Source organism: Elgaria multicarinata, chromosome 11, assembly GCF_023053635.1.
Source record: "Elgaria multicarinata webbii isolate HBS135686 ecotype San Diego chromosome 11, rElgMul1.1.pri, whole genome shotgun sequence".
Lineage (NCBI taxonomy): Eukaryota > Metazoa > Chordata > Lepidosauria > Squamata > Anguidae > Elgaria > Elgaria multicarinata.
The window spans coordinates 35,619,085-35,634,207 of record NC_086181.1 but is presented as its reverse complement, the minus strand read 5'-3'; the positions used below and the strand labels follow the sequence as shown (position 1 = coordinate 35,634,207).

General features: G+C 43.6%; 1 protein-coding gene across 1 annotated transcript; it reads left to right on the top strand.

Moving 5' to 3' along the window:
- Nucleotides 1–4,744: 4,744 nt before the first annotated feature.
- On the top strand, nt 4,745–13,943 carry LOC134405694 (vomeronasal type-2 receptor 116-like). The gene is made up of 5 exons (XM_063136938.1): nt 4,745–4,990; nt 5,766–6,182; nt 9,014–9,241; nt 12,182–12,203; nt 13,033–13,943. The coding sequence occupies exons 1-5, from the start codon at nt 4,745–4,747 to the stop codon at nt 13,941–13,943; spliced, it is 1,824 nt and encodes a 607-aa protein (XP_062993008.1).
- Nucleotides 13,944–15,123: the final 1,180 nt, after the last annotated feature.

Sequence of the window (15,123 nt, the reverse complement as noted above, 5' to 3'; positions counted from 1 at the left end):
CGCCTTGCTTCTAGGGGTCCGCGGCCCGCTTCTACTCCGCCTCTGGGTAAGGCGGAGTAGGCCAATCTGCTACTGCTTCTCCGCTCCTAATCGGAGCGGAGCACATGCCTAGTAACCAGTAATGTGATGTATAGATGGAAAAAAAAACCACTTCAATAGATTCATAATAGAGTTGGTTCAATATGCTGGGTTTGAGGCAATCAGCAAAGTTTTTAAATTCAATCAGGCTCTATTTACTTCAATCATTCCAAACATAATGGTGTGGTCCTGGAAAGCAGTTGTGAGTCTACATGTAGACAATGGGCTCATTAACACCATGCAGGATATCGCACTAAGAAAGTGGTATATAAAAGGCAGGAGCCACACCAAGCAGTACATAGCAGTATGAAAGTGGTATTTGGTATGTGTCATGGGACCCAACAGTTGTCAGTGCACTTCAATACCACTATTCTTTTTTTAAAAAAAAAATATTAACTTTTACAACACAATTACCAAAAAAAAGGAACATAGTACATAAACATAAAATAGCATTTGTATCATATATTCAAGCTTAATCTATTAAACATATTCACACTCAACATAAAAGTGCACCCCCCACCTCGGGATCTCATTCCTGTTTCCAAAAACTCATAGTTTCTTCTGTTGGTGGTTTCCCGCTTCCCTTAGAAAACACAAATACTAGGAACTTTTTCCAAATTCCCTCAAAATCATTCGTTTTTACTATACCTCTTTTCATTTTAATATTACATGTCAATTTATCATTAATAGCAATATCCCACACTTCTTTATACCATTCTTCAATACAATAATTTCCTTGAGTCCTTCAGTTCCTAGCTACGATTAACCTTGCAGCCGTCAGCAAATTCGTTATCTGTTCCTTAATTTCTTTACTACATTTAAGATCTTCTTGCAGTGAGAGTAATGCAATCCTTGGTGCATTAGAAAAAATATATATTAAAAAATAGAGGAATAGAGGACTACAATACCCTTATAAAGCAGTAGTTTTGATCCTGTCTTTTATATACCACTTTCATAGTTCAGTATCCTGCATGATGTAGATGAGGTCAATATTGAGATCAATGGACCAATATTCTGAGTTTGTGTAAGGAAGCTTCCTGTGTGCAAGTTGTTACAAACACAAAGACGCCAAGCTGATTTCATCCCTATCCATCTAAGCACCTACGAGCATGTCACTTCCCAAAATACAAACAGAGTTTTCTGCACTTGGGGGGGGGGGGTGTTTACAGGTTGAGCAGAAATTTCTGCCGAATTCTTGTATTGTTCTTGTAATAATAAAGAGCAAGGAGGGAAGAGAGAAAGAGGAAAGGACGTGTTTATAGTGAGAGACGGGTAAAGGAGAAAAAAGGTGGAAAGAAGTTGAGTCTTAAAGAGAGACGGGAGAGGAGGAGAAGGAGAGAGGGAAAGAAATGTTTCTCCTGGGTTTGCTCAACCCTTGGGCAGATCAACCATTAGGTAGAAAGAAGGGCAGGAAGAACAGTTCAATCTGCCAGCCACCATGTGGGTTGTGTTCTGGCTAGGCATGTGCTCCGCTCCGATTTGGAGCGGAGAAGCAGTAGCGGATTGGCCTGCTCGGCCTTACCCAGAGGCGGAGTAGAAGCGGGCCGCGGACCACTAGAAGCAAGGCGAAGAGAAGCGACCATTTTTCGGAGCTCCTAGTTCAGGCGGAGCGCTCCGGTCGCCATCTTGAAAACATTTCGCCATAGGATTGCATTGCGGGAAATAATCGCGGATAACTAGGTTGTTTTTGAAGCTATCATTCTGGAAATTCTTGTGCACAGAGAGTCGTGGATGGGGGTCATTTTGAGACTACTCTCACCTCTCTGCTTCGTGCGGGTCACGCGCTAGAATTTTTTAAAAAATCGGCGGGAAAAATACCTTTTTCAAAGGGCTGAGGGGCAGAGTCAGCTCCCGGTCATGATCACATGATCCCAAAGTTAGAGGAGGGCATAGGCAAAACGAGTAACTTGGGATTCTGAGAAACCTCTCTTTCTTAATCTGAACGGACTTTTCCCAGTGTTTTTTAACACAGTAGCCCCACCAAATGCACAAACACAACCTGAAATCATATACTAAGCCAAGAATAAGAGATAGAAACACAGCACTGCTACCCACCCTAACTTTGGGGAACAACTGAAAAGATGTGGTGCAAGGGGATGAGCTCCCCTAGGGCATCTCATCGTGGACGTGCCCCCACTCTCTCCTGCACTGGAAGGCCATCAGAACCTTCCAAAGAGAGTAAAACGGTGGAGCAATGCCTATCATGAGTCGAAGTGAGTGTTTACTTCTTAGTGGTGGAGCAATGCCTATTATGAGTTGAAGTGGGTGTTTACTTCTCAGAGCTGTTGGTGAAGCAATGGCTTTCTTGAGCTGAACTGGCAGCTGCTTCCCTCTCCACCGGGCACGTCCCCCTATTGCTGGTAAAAGACAGATATAGCCTTTTTAAAAAAGTTCTTCTTGTTGTTTATTCAGCAACACTGCTGCTTTTAATTCCACCCCTCCTTCGTTTATTTATTTATTTATTTATTTATTCCATTTTATATGCATTACTGTCTTATCCTTGGCTCACTTCCTTATGCCCCCAGAAATGGCTGCTGCCTGCCTGCCTGCCTTCCCTCTCTCCTCCCCTGCCCGCCTTGCAGGGATGTTGTGTGTGTGTGGCTTTGACTCAGGGGCACTCCTTCCTGTGCTCAAGTTCCAAATCCATTTTTCAAGTGTGGAAGAAGATTCATATAGGTTGTTCTCTACTCCCCAGTTCATGGCATGTTGGGATTTCCTTTGAAATGGCCCCATTGAGAGGTCTGCAGGTTTAAGCCCCACCAAAAAACAGGGGATGATGGGACTGCCTTGAGTCTCGGCGTGCGGCGTATGTATCCCTGGATAAGCTGTCATGGTGGTGAGTTTGAGGTTTTTTTAACGTGCAAATTGACGGAGCTATTGGAAAGGGGTGTGAATGGGTGTTGGATTTTCATAAATTCCCCAAAAATCAGGGGATGATGGGACTGCCTTGAGTCTTGGCGTGTGTATGTATACCTGGATAAGCTGTCATGGTGGCGAGTTTGAGGTTTCTAACGTGCAAATTGACGGAGTTATGGAAAGGGGTGTGAATGGGGTGCCCGATTTTCAAAAATTCCCCAAAAGTAAGGGGATGATGGGATTGCCTTGAAACTTGGCATCCATGTGTATCCCTGGATAAGCTGTCATGGTGGCTAGCTTGAGGTTTCTAACGTGCAAATTGATGGAGCTATGGAAAGGGGTGTGAATGGGGTGCCTGATTTTCAAAAATTCCCCAAAAATCAGGGGATGATGGGATTACCTTGAAACTTGGTGTGCGTGTGTATACCCCCATGAGGTGTCATGGTGCCAAACATGAGGTTTCTAACTTGAACAGAAAAAAAGTTGTATACTTTTTAAGCTTTCAATGCAACCCTAAGGGGGGGGAAACGGAGCTCCGATCCGGATCTGGAGCTCCGAGCGGAGCGGAGTGGAAGTGGGTGGAGCGGGGGCGGGGCGAAGCGGCCCGCTCCAAAAATCACGGATCTGCAAGTGAAGCGGAGCGGGGGTCTGTGCACACCCCTAGTTCTAGCCACTTCTTACTTTGTATTATTGCATGCTTCTTCGCAAAACTTTAAAATAACAATATATCCTCACAACAACCCAACACTTAGGCCTAAGCTACAACTGCTATTTATCCCAGAGTGCACTCAAGTTCAGCGCTGCGGGTCCAAATGCTGCACAGCTGTTCTAGGGATGAACCGGGTATGACCAGTCAGTTCTTCCGGGATATCTAGGATTGCTTTTGTCCATGTTTTCTTTTTGGTCCTGGAACAATTCCAAGGTTCACAGGCGGTGTGGCTCTCTCTCCTCAGGTCCTCCGTCTTCCCCATGAGTAGCAGGGCTCAGGAAACAGGCAAGGAGCTGTGCAGGCAGAGTCCATGGGCCTCTGGGGTAAGGGGGAGAGCATTTTCGCCATCTTTCTTCATTGTGTGTGTTTTTCAAAATGCACCTTCGCGGAGGATCATGCCCGCACTGTTGCGCAAATGCCTCTGCTTTAAGAAAAAACACAATTGTACCCCAGAATGGCCCTCCTTTACTTCAGGGAAAAGTCGCTGATGTGTGGCCCCTGAGGGATGTTCCCGTAAGCGCAAATCCCAATGACCATCTCTTCCCACTCCTGGAAGGCCTCCAGGTGTAGATTAAGCCTTAGTAAACTTTACAAAAGGAAAGATGTTTGGAGAACTTGGGTTTTTTGTATCTAAACCAAACCCGGGAGCCAATTCATCCTACTGGCTGTGCTGTTTACATTGCCTGAGAAGGTTATTCTTATATCATATATATTTTAAAATAAATATATATGATACAAGTAAGTATATTTTAATATATATATATATATATATATATATATATATATATATATATATATATAGATTAATTATTGCAGCAACATCTCATTTACTTAGATCAGGGGAGGGCAACTTATGGTCTTCCAATTGCTTTGCCCTAAAACTCCCATGATCACTTACAATTGACTTGGGCTGATCAGAGTGGTATGTTTTGGCCCACATTTGGAGGACCAGTAGTTGCCCACCCTCACCACAGATGGATACATCATAATGTAAGCTGTAACACACTTGATTCTGTGATGTAAGGATCGAAGTCTACATTGAAATCTTATTTCAGGATGATCCCTAAAAACTACCAGCATGTCCTTGCTTTTGTTTTTGCCATGGGTGGGATCAACAAAGACGCCAAGTTATTACCCAACAGCACACTGGGAGCCAAAATCTATGACAATTTTTTCAATGCAATATGGACTTACTGGACCACTCTGGATCTGCTATTCAGAGGACTGAGGAATCCTTCTACTTACAAATGTAACAGGAAAGAGGAACCCATGGCTGCCCTTGGTGGGCTCAACTCCCAAACATCCATCCAGATGGCCAATATCTTAAATATCTTCAAGATTCCACAGGTATGTGCATAAAGCAGAGGAAGGCTACTTTTGTGGGCTTCAGGCTCATTTGAATTTTTGAAGAAGTATTGAGGGTGCCTTTACAAAATTGGTTAGTGTTGGTGTTCTCGACAATGTGGGGCCAAAAAGAAGGAAGGAAGGGGGAGAGAGAGGGAGGACACGTTCAGAGATCTTGAAGTCTGGAAAATGGGGGTTGATTAAATGTGGGAGCTTTAGCATTCAAGGCATGTAAAGATTCATTTTATGAGGGAACTCACACAGGCAGGCAGACACACACACACACAAAGGCTCATTCACTCGCCGACACTCTTGTGGCACAGAAGAAGCAAGTGTTAATTGGGGTTGGGAAGCCACTGAAACTGGTTATGTGTTTAAACCAGGGTTAGTATTGGTTCACATGACACGCTAAGACATACATCACCTAGCATGCTAAGCCATAATGTTGAGTTCAAAAATGCTTAACCACCGTGGCTTAGCATGTCATCTGAACAGGGTCAATGAAGGGGAGGGATCTGAGAGGTGGTAAAGCTTAGTGACAAAACAGAATTCACAAAAGAAGTGGCTCCCACATGCAGGAAAAATGATGGTTTAGGTCTCAAATATGAAAACAGCCAAATAACTGGACTGAGCATTTAAAATTGAGCACATTTCCTTCACATGTCCAGTGTCACTTTCCAAAAAGGAGAAAAAAATGAATGCCATTCACTCACTCACTCACTCACTCACTCACTCACTCACTCATTCATTCAATCACTCACTGTATCTTTCCCACTAGCTCAGCTATGGCTCCTTTGATCCAGTGTTGAGTGATAAAAATCAGTTCCCTTCTTTCTACCGGATGGTCCCAAATGAAGATCCTCAGTATGTCGGGATTGTTGGGCTGCTCAAGCATTTTGGATGGAATTGGATTGGCCTCATTGTTTCAGAGGATGACAGCGGAGAAACTTTCCTTCGGACCCTGAGGCCACGGCTTCTGCAGAACACTATCTGCATTGCTTGGACTCAAGTGATCCCAACAGTGACACAATATTTACCAAATAAGATAATCCAAGGAAAATTGCTCCCAATTAGTAATACCCTCTTATTGAGTGACATCAATGTGATCCTTGTGTATGGGGATGGTCAGTCCGTGGAGGGTTTACGAATGGTTTTGTACTCAGCTGAGTTCTTTAATATGCGCCCATTGGAAAGAGTATGGATCATAACTGCTCAATGGGATTTCACTGCTGTATCCATTGGGGCAATGCTCACCACAAGGACTTTCAACGGCACCTTGTCATTTACATTCCATACAAATCTGGTGCCAGGATTTCAAGACTTTCTTGAGAGCATCAATCCGTTTCAGTCAACGATTTATTTCATCCAGCAGTTCTGGGCCAGTGCGTTTCTCTGTTCACTCCCACAATATAAAATTTATGTGCTAAACAAGGAAAGCTGCACTGGGGAAGAGAGGCTGGGAAGACTCCCTGGACCTTGGTTTGAAATGGGAATGTCTGGCCGGAGTTACAGTATCTACAATGCTGTTTATGCTGTAGCACATGCTCTCCATGCCATGGATTCATCGAGAGCCCTGAAGAGAGCAATGGGAGAGAGGGGGAAATGGAGCCTCCTGAACGTTCAGCCGTGGCAGGTAGCTGCAGCAATGAAACATAATCATAAAACGTAAAATAATGTAGAACCATTAAAAACAAAGGAGGGGAGCAAAAATCTATATAAAAATCAAGGGGACTGTCCAATTCCAGGCTTCCTTGGATGAAAATGAAATGATTATCTAAATCTATTCCAATCCAGCTTTAGGCCTGGTTTAGCCTTTGTCACCACAATAAAAGGGCAGGAAACAGATAATGGGAGTGTAACCTTCTCAATGGCTTATTGTACTACTAACCAAGTTATTCTTCTGAACCAATTCTGTGAGCTGGGAGTTGAAGCGTGGTGAAGTGAGGTTCAAATAGTTGTTGCAGGGTCAGTTCCAAGAGGTTGTCCCAGTTGCTTACGCCTTGAGCCGTTGAAACTTGCTCTAGATCATTCCACTGGTGACCATCTTGTCCCTCATGCATTTTAATATCTATGGGAAGCTGCCGGTTATCCAGGGATTTGGACATCATAGCCATTAGTATGTGGTGGACATACACCTCTACATCTCTTTGACCCAGTTGAGCTGACATGCTAAGCCATGCTAGTTATGCATTTGAGCCAAAAATTAAGGCTTAGCATGCTATGTGATCTATGTCTTATCATGTCATGTGAACCAATACTAACCCTGGTGGTTACATAACCATGGTTTAAACACATTCACTTGCATTTGCTGCAAAAGCACTAGCAGTCTGATCCAGAACTTATGGGCTGACCCGCCCGTCCCCCTCTCTGCTCTGTGGAGTGAGATCTGGCTGCACCACTGCCACTGCATGGACACCGGTGGTGGTGCAAGGTAAGCCAACACCCCCACCCCTTACCTGTGTCCGTCACCACAGGCTTCAATTGGGCCTCAATTGAAGCCTGTGATGGTTGCAGGTAAGCCTACCTCCTCCCTGCCCCCTTACCTGGCTCTGCCGCCGCCGCATGGACAGTGGCGCTGGTGGCAACAGGTGGGCCAACCCCCCACCCCCTTACCTGCATCCATCGAGGGTTTCAATTGAGGCCCCGGCTTGAATTTCTACCAAGTAGTTCTGCCCCCTTGTGGAGTGACATCACTGTGATCCTTGTGTATGGGGATGGTCAGTCTGTGGAAGGTTTACGAATGGTTTTGTACTCAGCTGAGTTCTCTCATAAGTGCCCATTGGAAAGGGTATGGATCATAACTGCTCAATGGGATTTCACTGCTGCATCCAATGGGGCAATGCTCACCACAAGGACTTTCAATGGCACCTTGTCATTTACATTCCATACAAATCTGGTGCCAGGATTTCAGGACTTTCTTGAGAGCATCAATCCATTTCAGTCAACGAATTATTTCATCCAGCAGTTCTGGATTAGTGTGTTTCTCTGTTCGCTCTCACAATATAAACTTTATTTGCCAAAGAAGGAAAGCGGGGAGGAGAAGCTGGGAAGACCCCATGGACCTTGGTTTGAAATGGCGATGTCCAGCCGGAGTTACAGTATCTCCAATGCTGTTTATGCTGTAGCACATGCTCTCCATGCCATGGATTCATCAAGAGCCCTGAAGAGAGCAAGGGGAGATGGGGGGAAATGGAGCCTCCTGAACGTTCAGCCATTGCAGGTAGCCATGGGGAGGAGAAGCTGGGAAGCTTGACCATGGCTTAGTGTGTTGTCTGCACAGGCCCAATGTCATGAAAGTCAGGTGAAGCCATGGAAGTTCTTGCATTCAGTAATGGACTGCATGAGCATTAATAAACTGAAGCTGGATCCCAACAAGACAGAAGTGCTGTAAGTAAGTGGGCTTGGTGTCCAGACATAGGCATGCCCAAGGGGCCCAGGCACATCCTGATGTCCAAAGCAATGAGTGCTGAATTGAGGGGGGTCATTGAGTAGGGATCCAAACAATGGGGCAACAACCCTCTGGCTGCTCTTCTGCCACACCTAAGAACTGCTGCCTCCAGGAGAAGACCATTCACCCTGGCAGCAGGAGCAAAAAAGGAATCGCTCTGCTGGGAGCTTCTCTGCCGGCAGTCATGCTTCAAAGAGGCCAAGATGAGGGTCCCCAAAGGCTAAAATTGCCTCATCAGCCCCTCTTCTGGCCAGTGTCACCACAAAGCCCCACCAATGCTAGGTCTTGAGGAGTGTCTCCTTATCCCCTCCCCCCTCCCCTACAATGGCCCTCCCATGGTCAGGCAACCCAAATGCAGGTTAGGAACATTAATGTTAGTATTGATCTGCCTTCTGCCTTTGGATAGACTTTATTGTAATAGAAGTGGCGTATCTGCAAAGTACATCATCTTGTGGATTTATGCCAGACAAATGGTACTCATGACACAACTTGGCAAAATTTCAAAGACAGAATGCTAAGCCTTTCCCCAAGACTGGCCTTAATTTGTATTTTTGTTTGTTTGTATTCTTGCAATCTAGCTTCACTCTTTTCTCAGGAACATCAGATTTAACAATAATGCAAAGGAAGAAATATCCTTCAATGAGAAATGGGAGCTTGCAAGTGGATTTGATATCATCAACCTGGTCACATTTCCCAACCAATCCTTCCAGAGAGTCCGAGTTGGAAAGATGGACCCTCAAGCTCCTGCAGGCAAAGAGTTCAAAATCAATGCAAGTGCTGTTACATGGAACCCCAAGTTTAAGCAGGTGGGTGTTACTTACATACTACTTCCTCCTCTTCATTCATCGTCATCATCCTCATCATCATCAATCAGCATAGCCTGTATAATGTTCAAATATGTCAGAGATGCCTATTTCTCAAAGTATGCTTGTTATTCTCTCCCCTCACCCTGGGCAACACAGACGCGCACACACACACACACACGATTGTTTAAGGTCACAATTATCTGGAGCATAATTACTTTTTATTTGTGGATGAAAAGACAGAATGGAATGCCAGCTCATGTCTATTTTGGGCTCCTATAAATGACTGATACACGGCACACTCGTGATTGACCACTCAGGGATGTTTGTGGGTCAATTACGTGATGTCGTCAACAACCAGGATCTCTCTCGAGCTATTCCTTGAAAATCCAACTATGAAAAGAACCACTTTTAATGTGATAATATCCAAAAATGTGGGATTACCACCCACTAAATGGTGCTGTCTCATTGGAATTGAATGGAGCACACTTAGAGGGGAAGCATTCAAACCACATGGTCACCCTCTGCACCCATGTAGTGCAGCCAATACTAATGCAAAAGAAGCAGGAAGTACAAAGCCAAGGATAAGCAATGCAATTACCCTTTAATGTAGAGGTCCATTCCTATTAAAATCTTTGTGAAGTTCAAATCATTTTTTGAAGCAACTAAATTGTAGATATTTAGATGTATAGCTATGTGATGCTTTCTAGGTGCTTCAGAATGTATAATTCACATTATTTCCTTCCCCATCACAGACACACACACACACACACACACACACAAACACACACACACACACACCATAAATGATGCTCAATAATGCAGAGCTAAAGTCACACATATACTGTTATCAAGTGGAGATATTATTTATTTATTTACAATTTTTATATACCGTTCTATATCTAAAATAGATCCCGGAGTGGTGAACATAAGAAATAAAACAGTAAAAAGGTTTTAAAGGGATGAAAACAGCATATTAATATTGTTTATTTCAAAACAGAATACCAATAAAAGCTGTGGTTGCTCAGTTATGGAATGCTTCCTGGGAAAGAACTGTTTTCAGGAGGCATTAGAAGCAGCACAGTGTTGGTGCCTGCAGGGAACTCTCTAGGGGCAGGGAATTCCAAAGAAAAGGGGCCACCACACTGAAGGCTCTTCTCCTGGTGAACTCCAACTGAGCCATAGATCCATGTGGAACCAACAGAAGCATGCTCTCTAATGATCTCAATGTCCAGGCAGGTTGGAAAGGAAGAAGGCTCTCTCTCAAGTATCCTGGTCCCAAGTTGTTTAGGTCTTTGATACTAGTACCAAAACCTTAAACCTGGCTGAATAGCAAGTAGGCAGCCAATGCGGTTCCCTCATCAAAGGAGTTATTTTAATAGTTATCAAAATATTTATAACCCATCTTTTGGCCCCAACACCCTCATGACTATTATAAACTCTGAGAGGCATCAGAGTTGGATCTCTCATCAAATTCCCATAGTTGCACCCAGCTACAATTAATAGTACCCAAAGCTCTTGCATGGAATGGTTAACATCAGTATGCACTTAGAAGAGAAGAAACTTAACGCTCTGATGTACAATCAAACAATTCACATTTTCTATGATGGCAATATTCATGCATGAACTTGGTATGGATTGGCCTTCTGTACACTCATGGAAGAACATGCTATTTGGGATTCAGAGACACAGACAATGGAATAAACTGCATCACTGGGATAATGAACTGTAATGATGGAGTGGACAATATGCAACTCAGAAGTGGTGGTATGGGAGATAAATCAAGAAGCTTTGGAATCGGAGTGATGATTCAAGCTTCAGAGATAAAAATCATGAGATTTACAAAGCCAACACCAAGAGTTGAGGATCAATTGGGTTTTGTGGGCCTACTCTTCTTGCCGTGGGAATGGGGACTCCCTTTCGTCAATGGTATTGCCATTAGTATTGGCTACTAGGAGGAGGGCTTTCTCTGTTGTCGCACCCCAGCTGTGGAATGAGCTCCCCAGAGACATCCGCTGGTGCCTACACTGTGTTCTTTTCGTAGCCAGCTGAAGACCTTTTTATTTTCTCAGTATTTTAACACCTAAATTTAAACTTTGCTGTTTTAATTCTGTATTTTAATCCTATATCAATTTCTGCTGTGTGGTTTCATCCTGTTTGTGCTTTTTATATTTTATTTTGTATTTGGGTTTTTAGATTGTTGGATGTTTTATTATATTCTTAATGGTTTTAATTTTTGTGAACCGCCCAGAGAGCTTTGGCTATTGGGCGGTGTAAAAATGTAATAAATAAATAAATAAATAAATTATCACCACCTTTTACTATTTATTTATTTGTTTATTACTTTTTTTTTACCGCCCAATAGCCGAAGCTCTCTGGGCAGTTCACAAAAATTAAAAGCATGAATAGCATAATAAAACAACCAACAATCTAAAAACACAAATACAAAATACAATATAAAAAGCACAACAAGGATAAAACCGCACAGCAGAAATTGATATAGGATTAAAATACGGAATTAAAACAGCAAAGCTTAAATTTAAGTTAAATTTGGTGTTAAAATACTGAGAAAATGAAAAGGTCTTCAGCTGGCGATAAAAGGAGTACAGTGTAGGTGCTAGGCTTACTTCTCTGGGGAGCTCGTTCCGCAGCTGAGGCACTACAGCAAAGAAAGCCCACCTCCTAGTAGCCATCTGCCTCACTTCCTTTGGCAGGGGAAGATCTTAAGGTCTGGGCAAGTACATATGGGAGGAGGAGTTCCTTCAAATAACCTCACCCCACATCATTTAGGGCTTTGAATGTTAGTACCAGTACTTTGAATCGAGCCCGGACCTGGACTGGCTGCCAATGAAGTTGTAAAAGGACTGGCGTGATGTGGTCTTGCTGGCCACCAGGTCTACACGCAAAGTAGTGCCTGTAAACTCACCTGTCTTCTACTTCTAGGTGGGTGTGAGAATTATGTCAAGTAAGCCCAGTCCTCACCACCACCCGAAAAGAGAGAGCAAGTGAGTGACTGGCAAGCGTTAGTTTTTAACCAGTTGTCCACCTGTGCGTTTGGGGAAGAAAGTGAGTAGCAAGATGTGTGAGATTAATTATCACCAGAAATTATGGTGATGGATGTTTCTCAGGTGGTACTTCCTTGACATCTTAACATCTTGAGATGCTGGTCACAAGGGCCTTAGCTAGACCTAAGGTTTATCCCAGGATCATCCCGGGGTCATACTTGCCTGCTCCAGGGATATCCTGTGTGTCATTTACATGAAAAGGGACAACCCCAGGATGATCCCAGGATAAACCTTAGGTCTAGCTAAGGCCAAGGACTTGCAATGTTCCAGGGCAAAAAAGGTGTAGTTGAGAATTAGAGCAGTGAGGAAAAACTCGCTTAGCCAAATGTCCTTCCTTGTGGTTACCATTAGATGCTGCCCAGTTCTACCTGTGTCGAGAGCTGCCACCCTGGACATAGCATGTTGATCCAGCAGGGACAACAAATCTGTTGCTATGATTGTTCTCAATGTGCTAAAGAAATGATTTCAATAATAATAGGTAAGTGAAAAGCATCTTATTTACATGGAAAACGTACCAGAACTTTAAAAATGTGTGTCTGCCTTAATTCTGTCATTTTTATGGGTGTGTGATTGTGTATATTGGAATGTATAACCATAAGCAGGTGAAGGTGAAACTGAATACTACAGCTTTGTTGTTTAAGCCCAATAATGTGTTTTGTTTGTCACCATTAAAATTAGTAGACATCACCTAAGAACAGGAAATACTGAGACTTTTCTCATGACTTTCAGATGCAGACCAATGTGAGAAGTGCCCAGAAGATCAGTATCCAAACAAGAACCAGGATCAGTGTATTCCTAAAGTCATAAGTTACTTAGCCTATGAGGAGCCTTTGGGGGCAATTCTTGTTTCCTCGGCTCTTTTCCTTTCTGTAATCACAGTTGTGGTGTCGTGGAGCTTCATTCAACATCAAAATACTCCCATCGTCAAAGCCAACAACTGGAGCATCACGTGTGCCCTGCTCTGTTCTCTGCTGCTCTGCTTCCTCTGCTCCTTCTTGTTCATTGGGAGGCCTGGGATGGTCACTTGCCTTCTGAGGCAAACTGTGTTTGGCATCGTCTTCTCCATTGCAGTTTCTTGTGTGTTGGCCAAAACCATCACTGTGGTTTTGGCCTTCATGGCCACAAAGCCCAGGAACAGAATGAGAAAGTGGCTTGGGAAGAGGCTGGCAGTATCAGTCATCATTCTCCCTTCTCTTCTCCAAGCTGGCATCTGTGCAGTGTGGTTTGTAATCTCTCCCCCCTTCCCAGAGTTTGACATGCAGTCCCAGATTGGGCAGATCATAGTGCAATGCAATGAAGGCTCAGACATCATGTTCTACCTTGTCCTGGGCTACATCAGTTTTCTGGCTATCGTCAGCTTCACGGTGGCTTTCTTTGCCAGAAAGTTGCCCGATACTTTCAATGAAGCCAAGCTGATCACCTTCAGCATGTTGGTGTTCTGCAGTGTTTGGGTGTCCTTTGTGCCCACCTACCTAAGCACCAAGGGGAAATACATGGTGGCCGTGGAGATCTTCTCTATCTTGGCCTCTGGAGCTGGCTTATTAGGTTGTATCTTTCTTCCCAAATGCTACATTATTATATTTCAACCTGAGTTAAACACTAGACAGCAGTTGGTGAGGAAAAAGAATGAACAGCTTTGAAGTGGTGAGCTCAAACCTTATTTTGTAGCCATAGACATCATTTATTTATTTATTTATTTATTGCATTTTTATACCTCCAAAGAGCCGAAGCTCACCTGCATATTGCGCGTCTGAGGCTGGGTTACTGGGTTGAATCTGTTCCCCAAATGCTATATTATTATACATTGAGAGGTAGAGCAGCTGTGAAAGAATTGAATTCTCTTGCTTGATGCTTTGAACATTTTAAATTAGCTGTATTTCCCTTCCTGGAGTAACTGCTCTCAAGCATCTTCTTTGATTCCACACATATTAGTGGTGGTTGGGCTGTATTTAAATGTTCTCCAACTGTTTCATTACCATTTACAACCTATCCACATAGCAGAGAGCATCTTGGTGACCCTTTTGGTGAAAAATGGGGGTACCTGCATTGGCCTTTTCCCATAGCTGATTTCATATGGAGGAATACTGCTATGTGAGTTCCTCCTGCAATGTGAAATTATATAGAGTATGTGCAGGTTTATGAAGCTGCATTACGCTGAGTCAGACCATTGGTCAATCTGGCTCAGAAGTGTCTACACTGACTGGCAGCATGTATCCAAATTTTCAGAGAGGAATCTTTCCCACGTCTTTCAAGGTTTAAGCTGTCCCATGGTGTTGTGTAGAATTGAGGGGCCTGGCTTGAATGCAGATGCTTCTCTTGGGGAAGCTGCATGGAAAATTGGAAAGTTGCATAATGACTGGCATCCATTTTGAAGGAAGAGCACCATTATTAAAACTAGCCAGGCACTTGACTGAGCGTCCAGAAACCACACAGGGTGTGATGACCTCTCTCTAGCCATTCCACAAGCTCAGAAGGGATTGTGCAAAGGATCCCAACATCCATAGTGAATCGCCAGGAATGCATATATATGTATGAGGCACTCTTGCCCGTTTGACCAAGAATTTTTGTAAAACCATTTTTCTGTGAGTTTTTCCCCCTTGTAAAATAATTGCAAAGGAGTTTAGAGAAATTCATGGAAGAAGGATATCTCAATGGCACTTAGCCTGGGTACATAAGAGTGAATCAGCAAAACCAGAGCTCACAGAGGTGTCCCAAATTTCATCCTGAAGCTCGCTTTGACCCTGTTCAAACGACACGCTAAGCCACAGTGGTTAAGCATTTTGAGCTAAACGTTATGGCTTAGCATGTCATGTGAACCAT

What these genes read in the sequence shown, in the direction of transcription:
- LOC134405694 (XM_063136938.1), top strand. Translation starts at nt 4,745, where the DNA reads ATGGGTGGGATCAACAAAGACGCCAAGTTATTACCCAACAGCACACTG. An exon ending in ATATCTTCAAGATTCCACAG is followed by an intron (nt 4,991 to 5,765) that starts GTATGTGCATAA and finishes CTTTCCCACTAG; the next exon opens with CTCAGCTATGGCTCCTTTGA. An exon ending in ATATGCGCCCATTGGAAAGA is followed by an intron (nt 6,183 to 9,013) that starts GTATGGATCATA and finishes CTTGCAATCTAG; the next exon opens with CTTCACTCTTTTCTCAGGAA.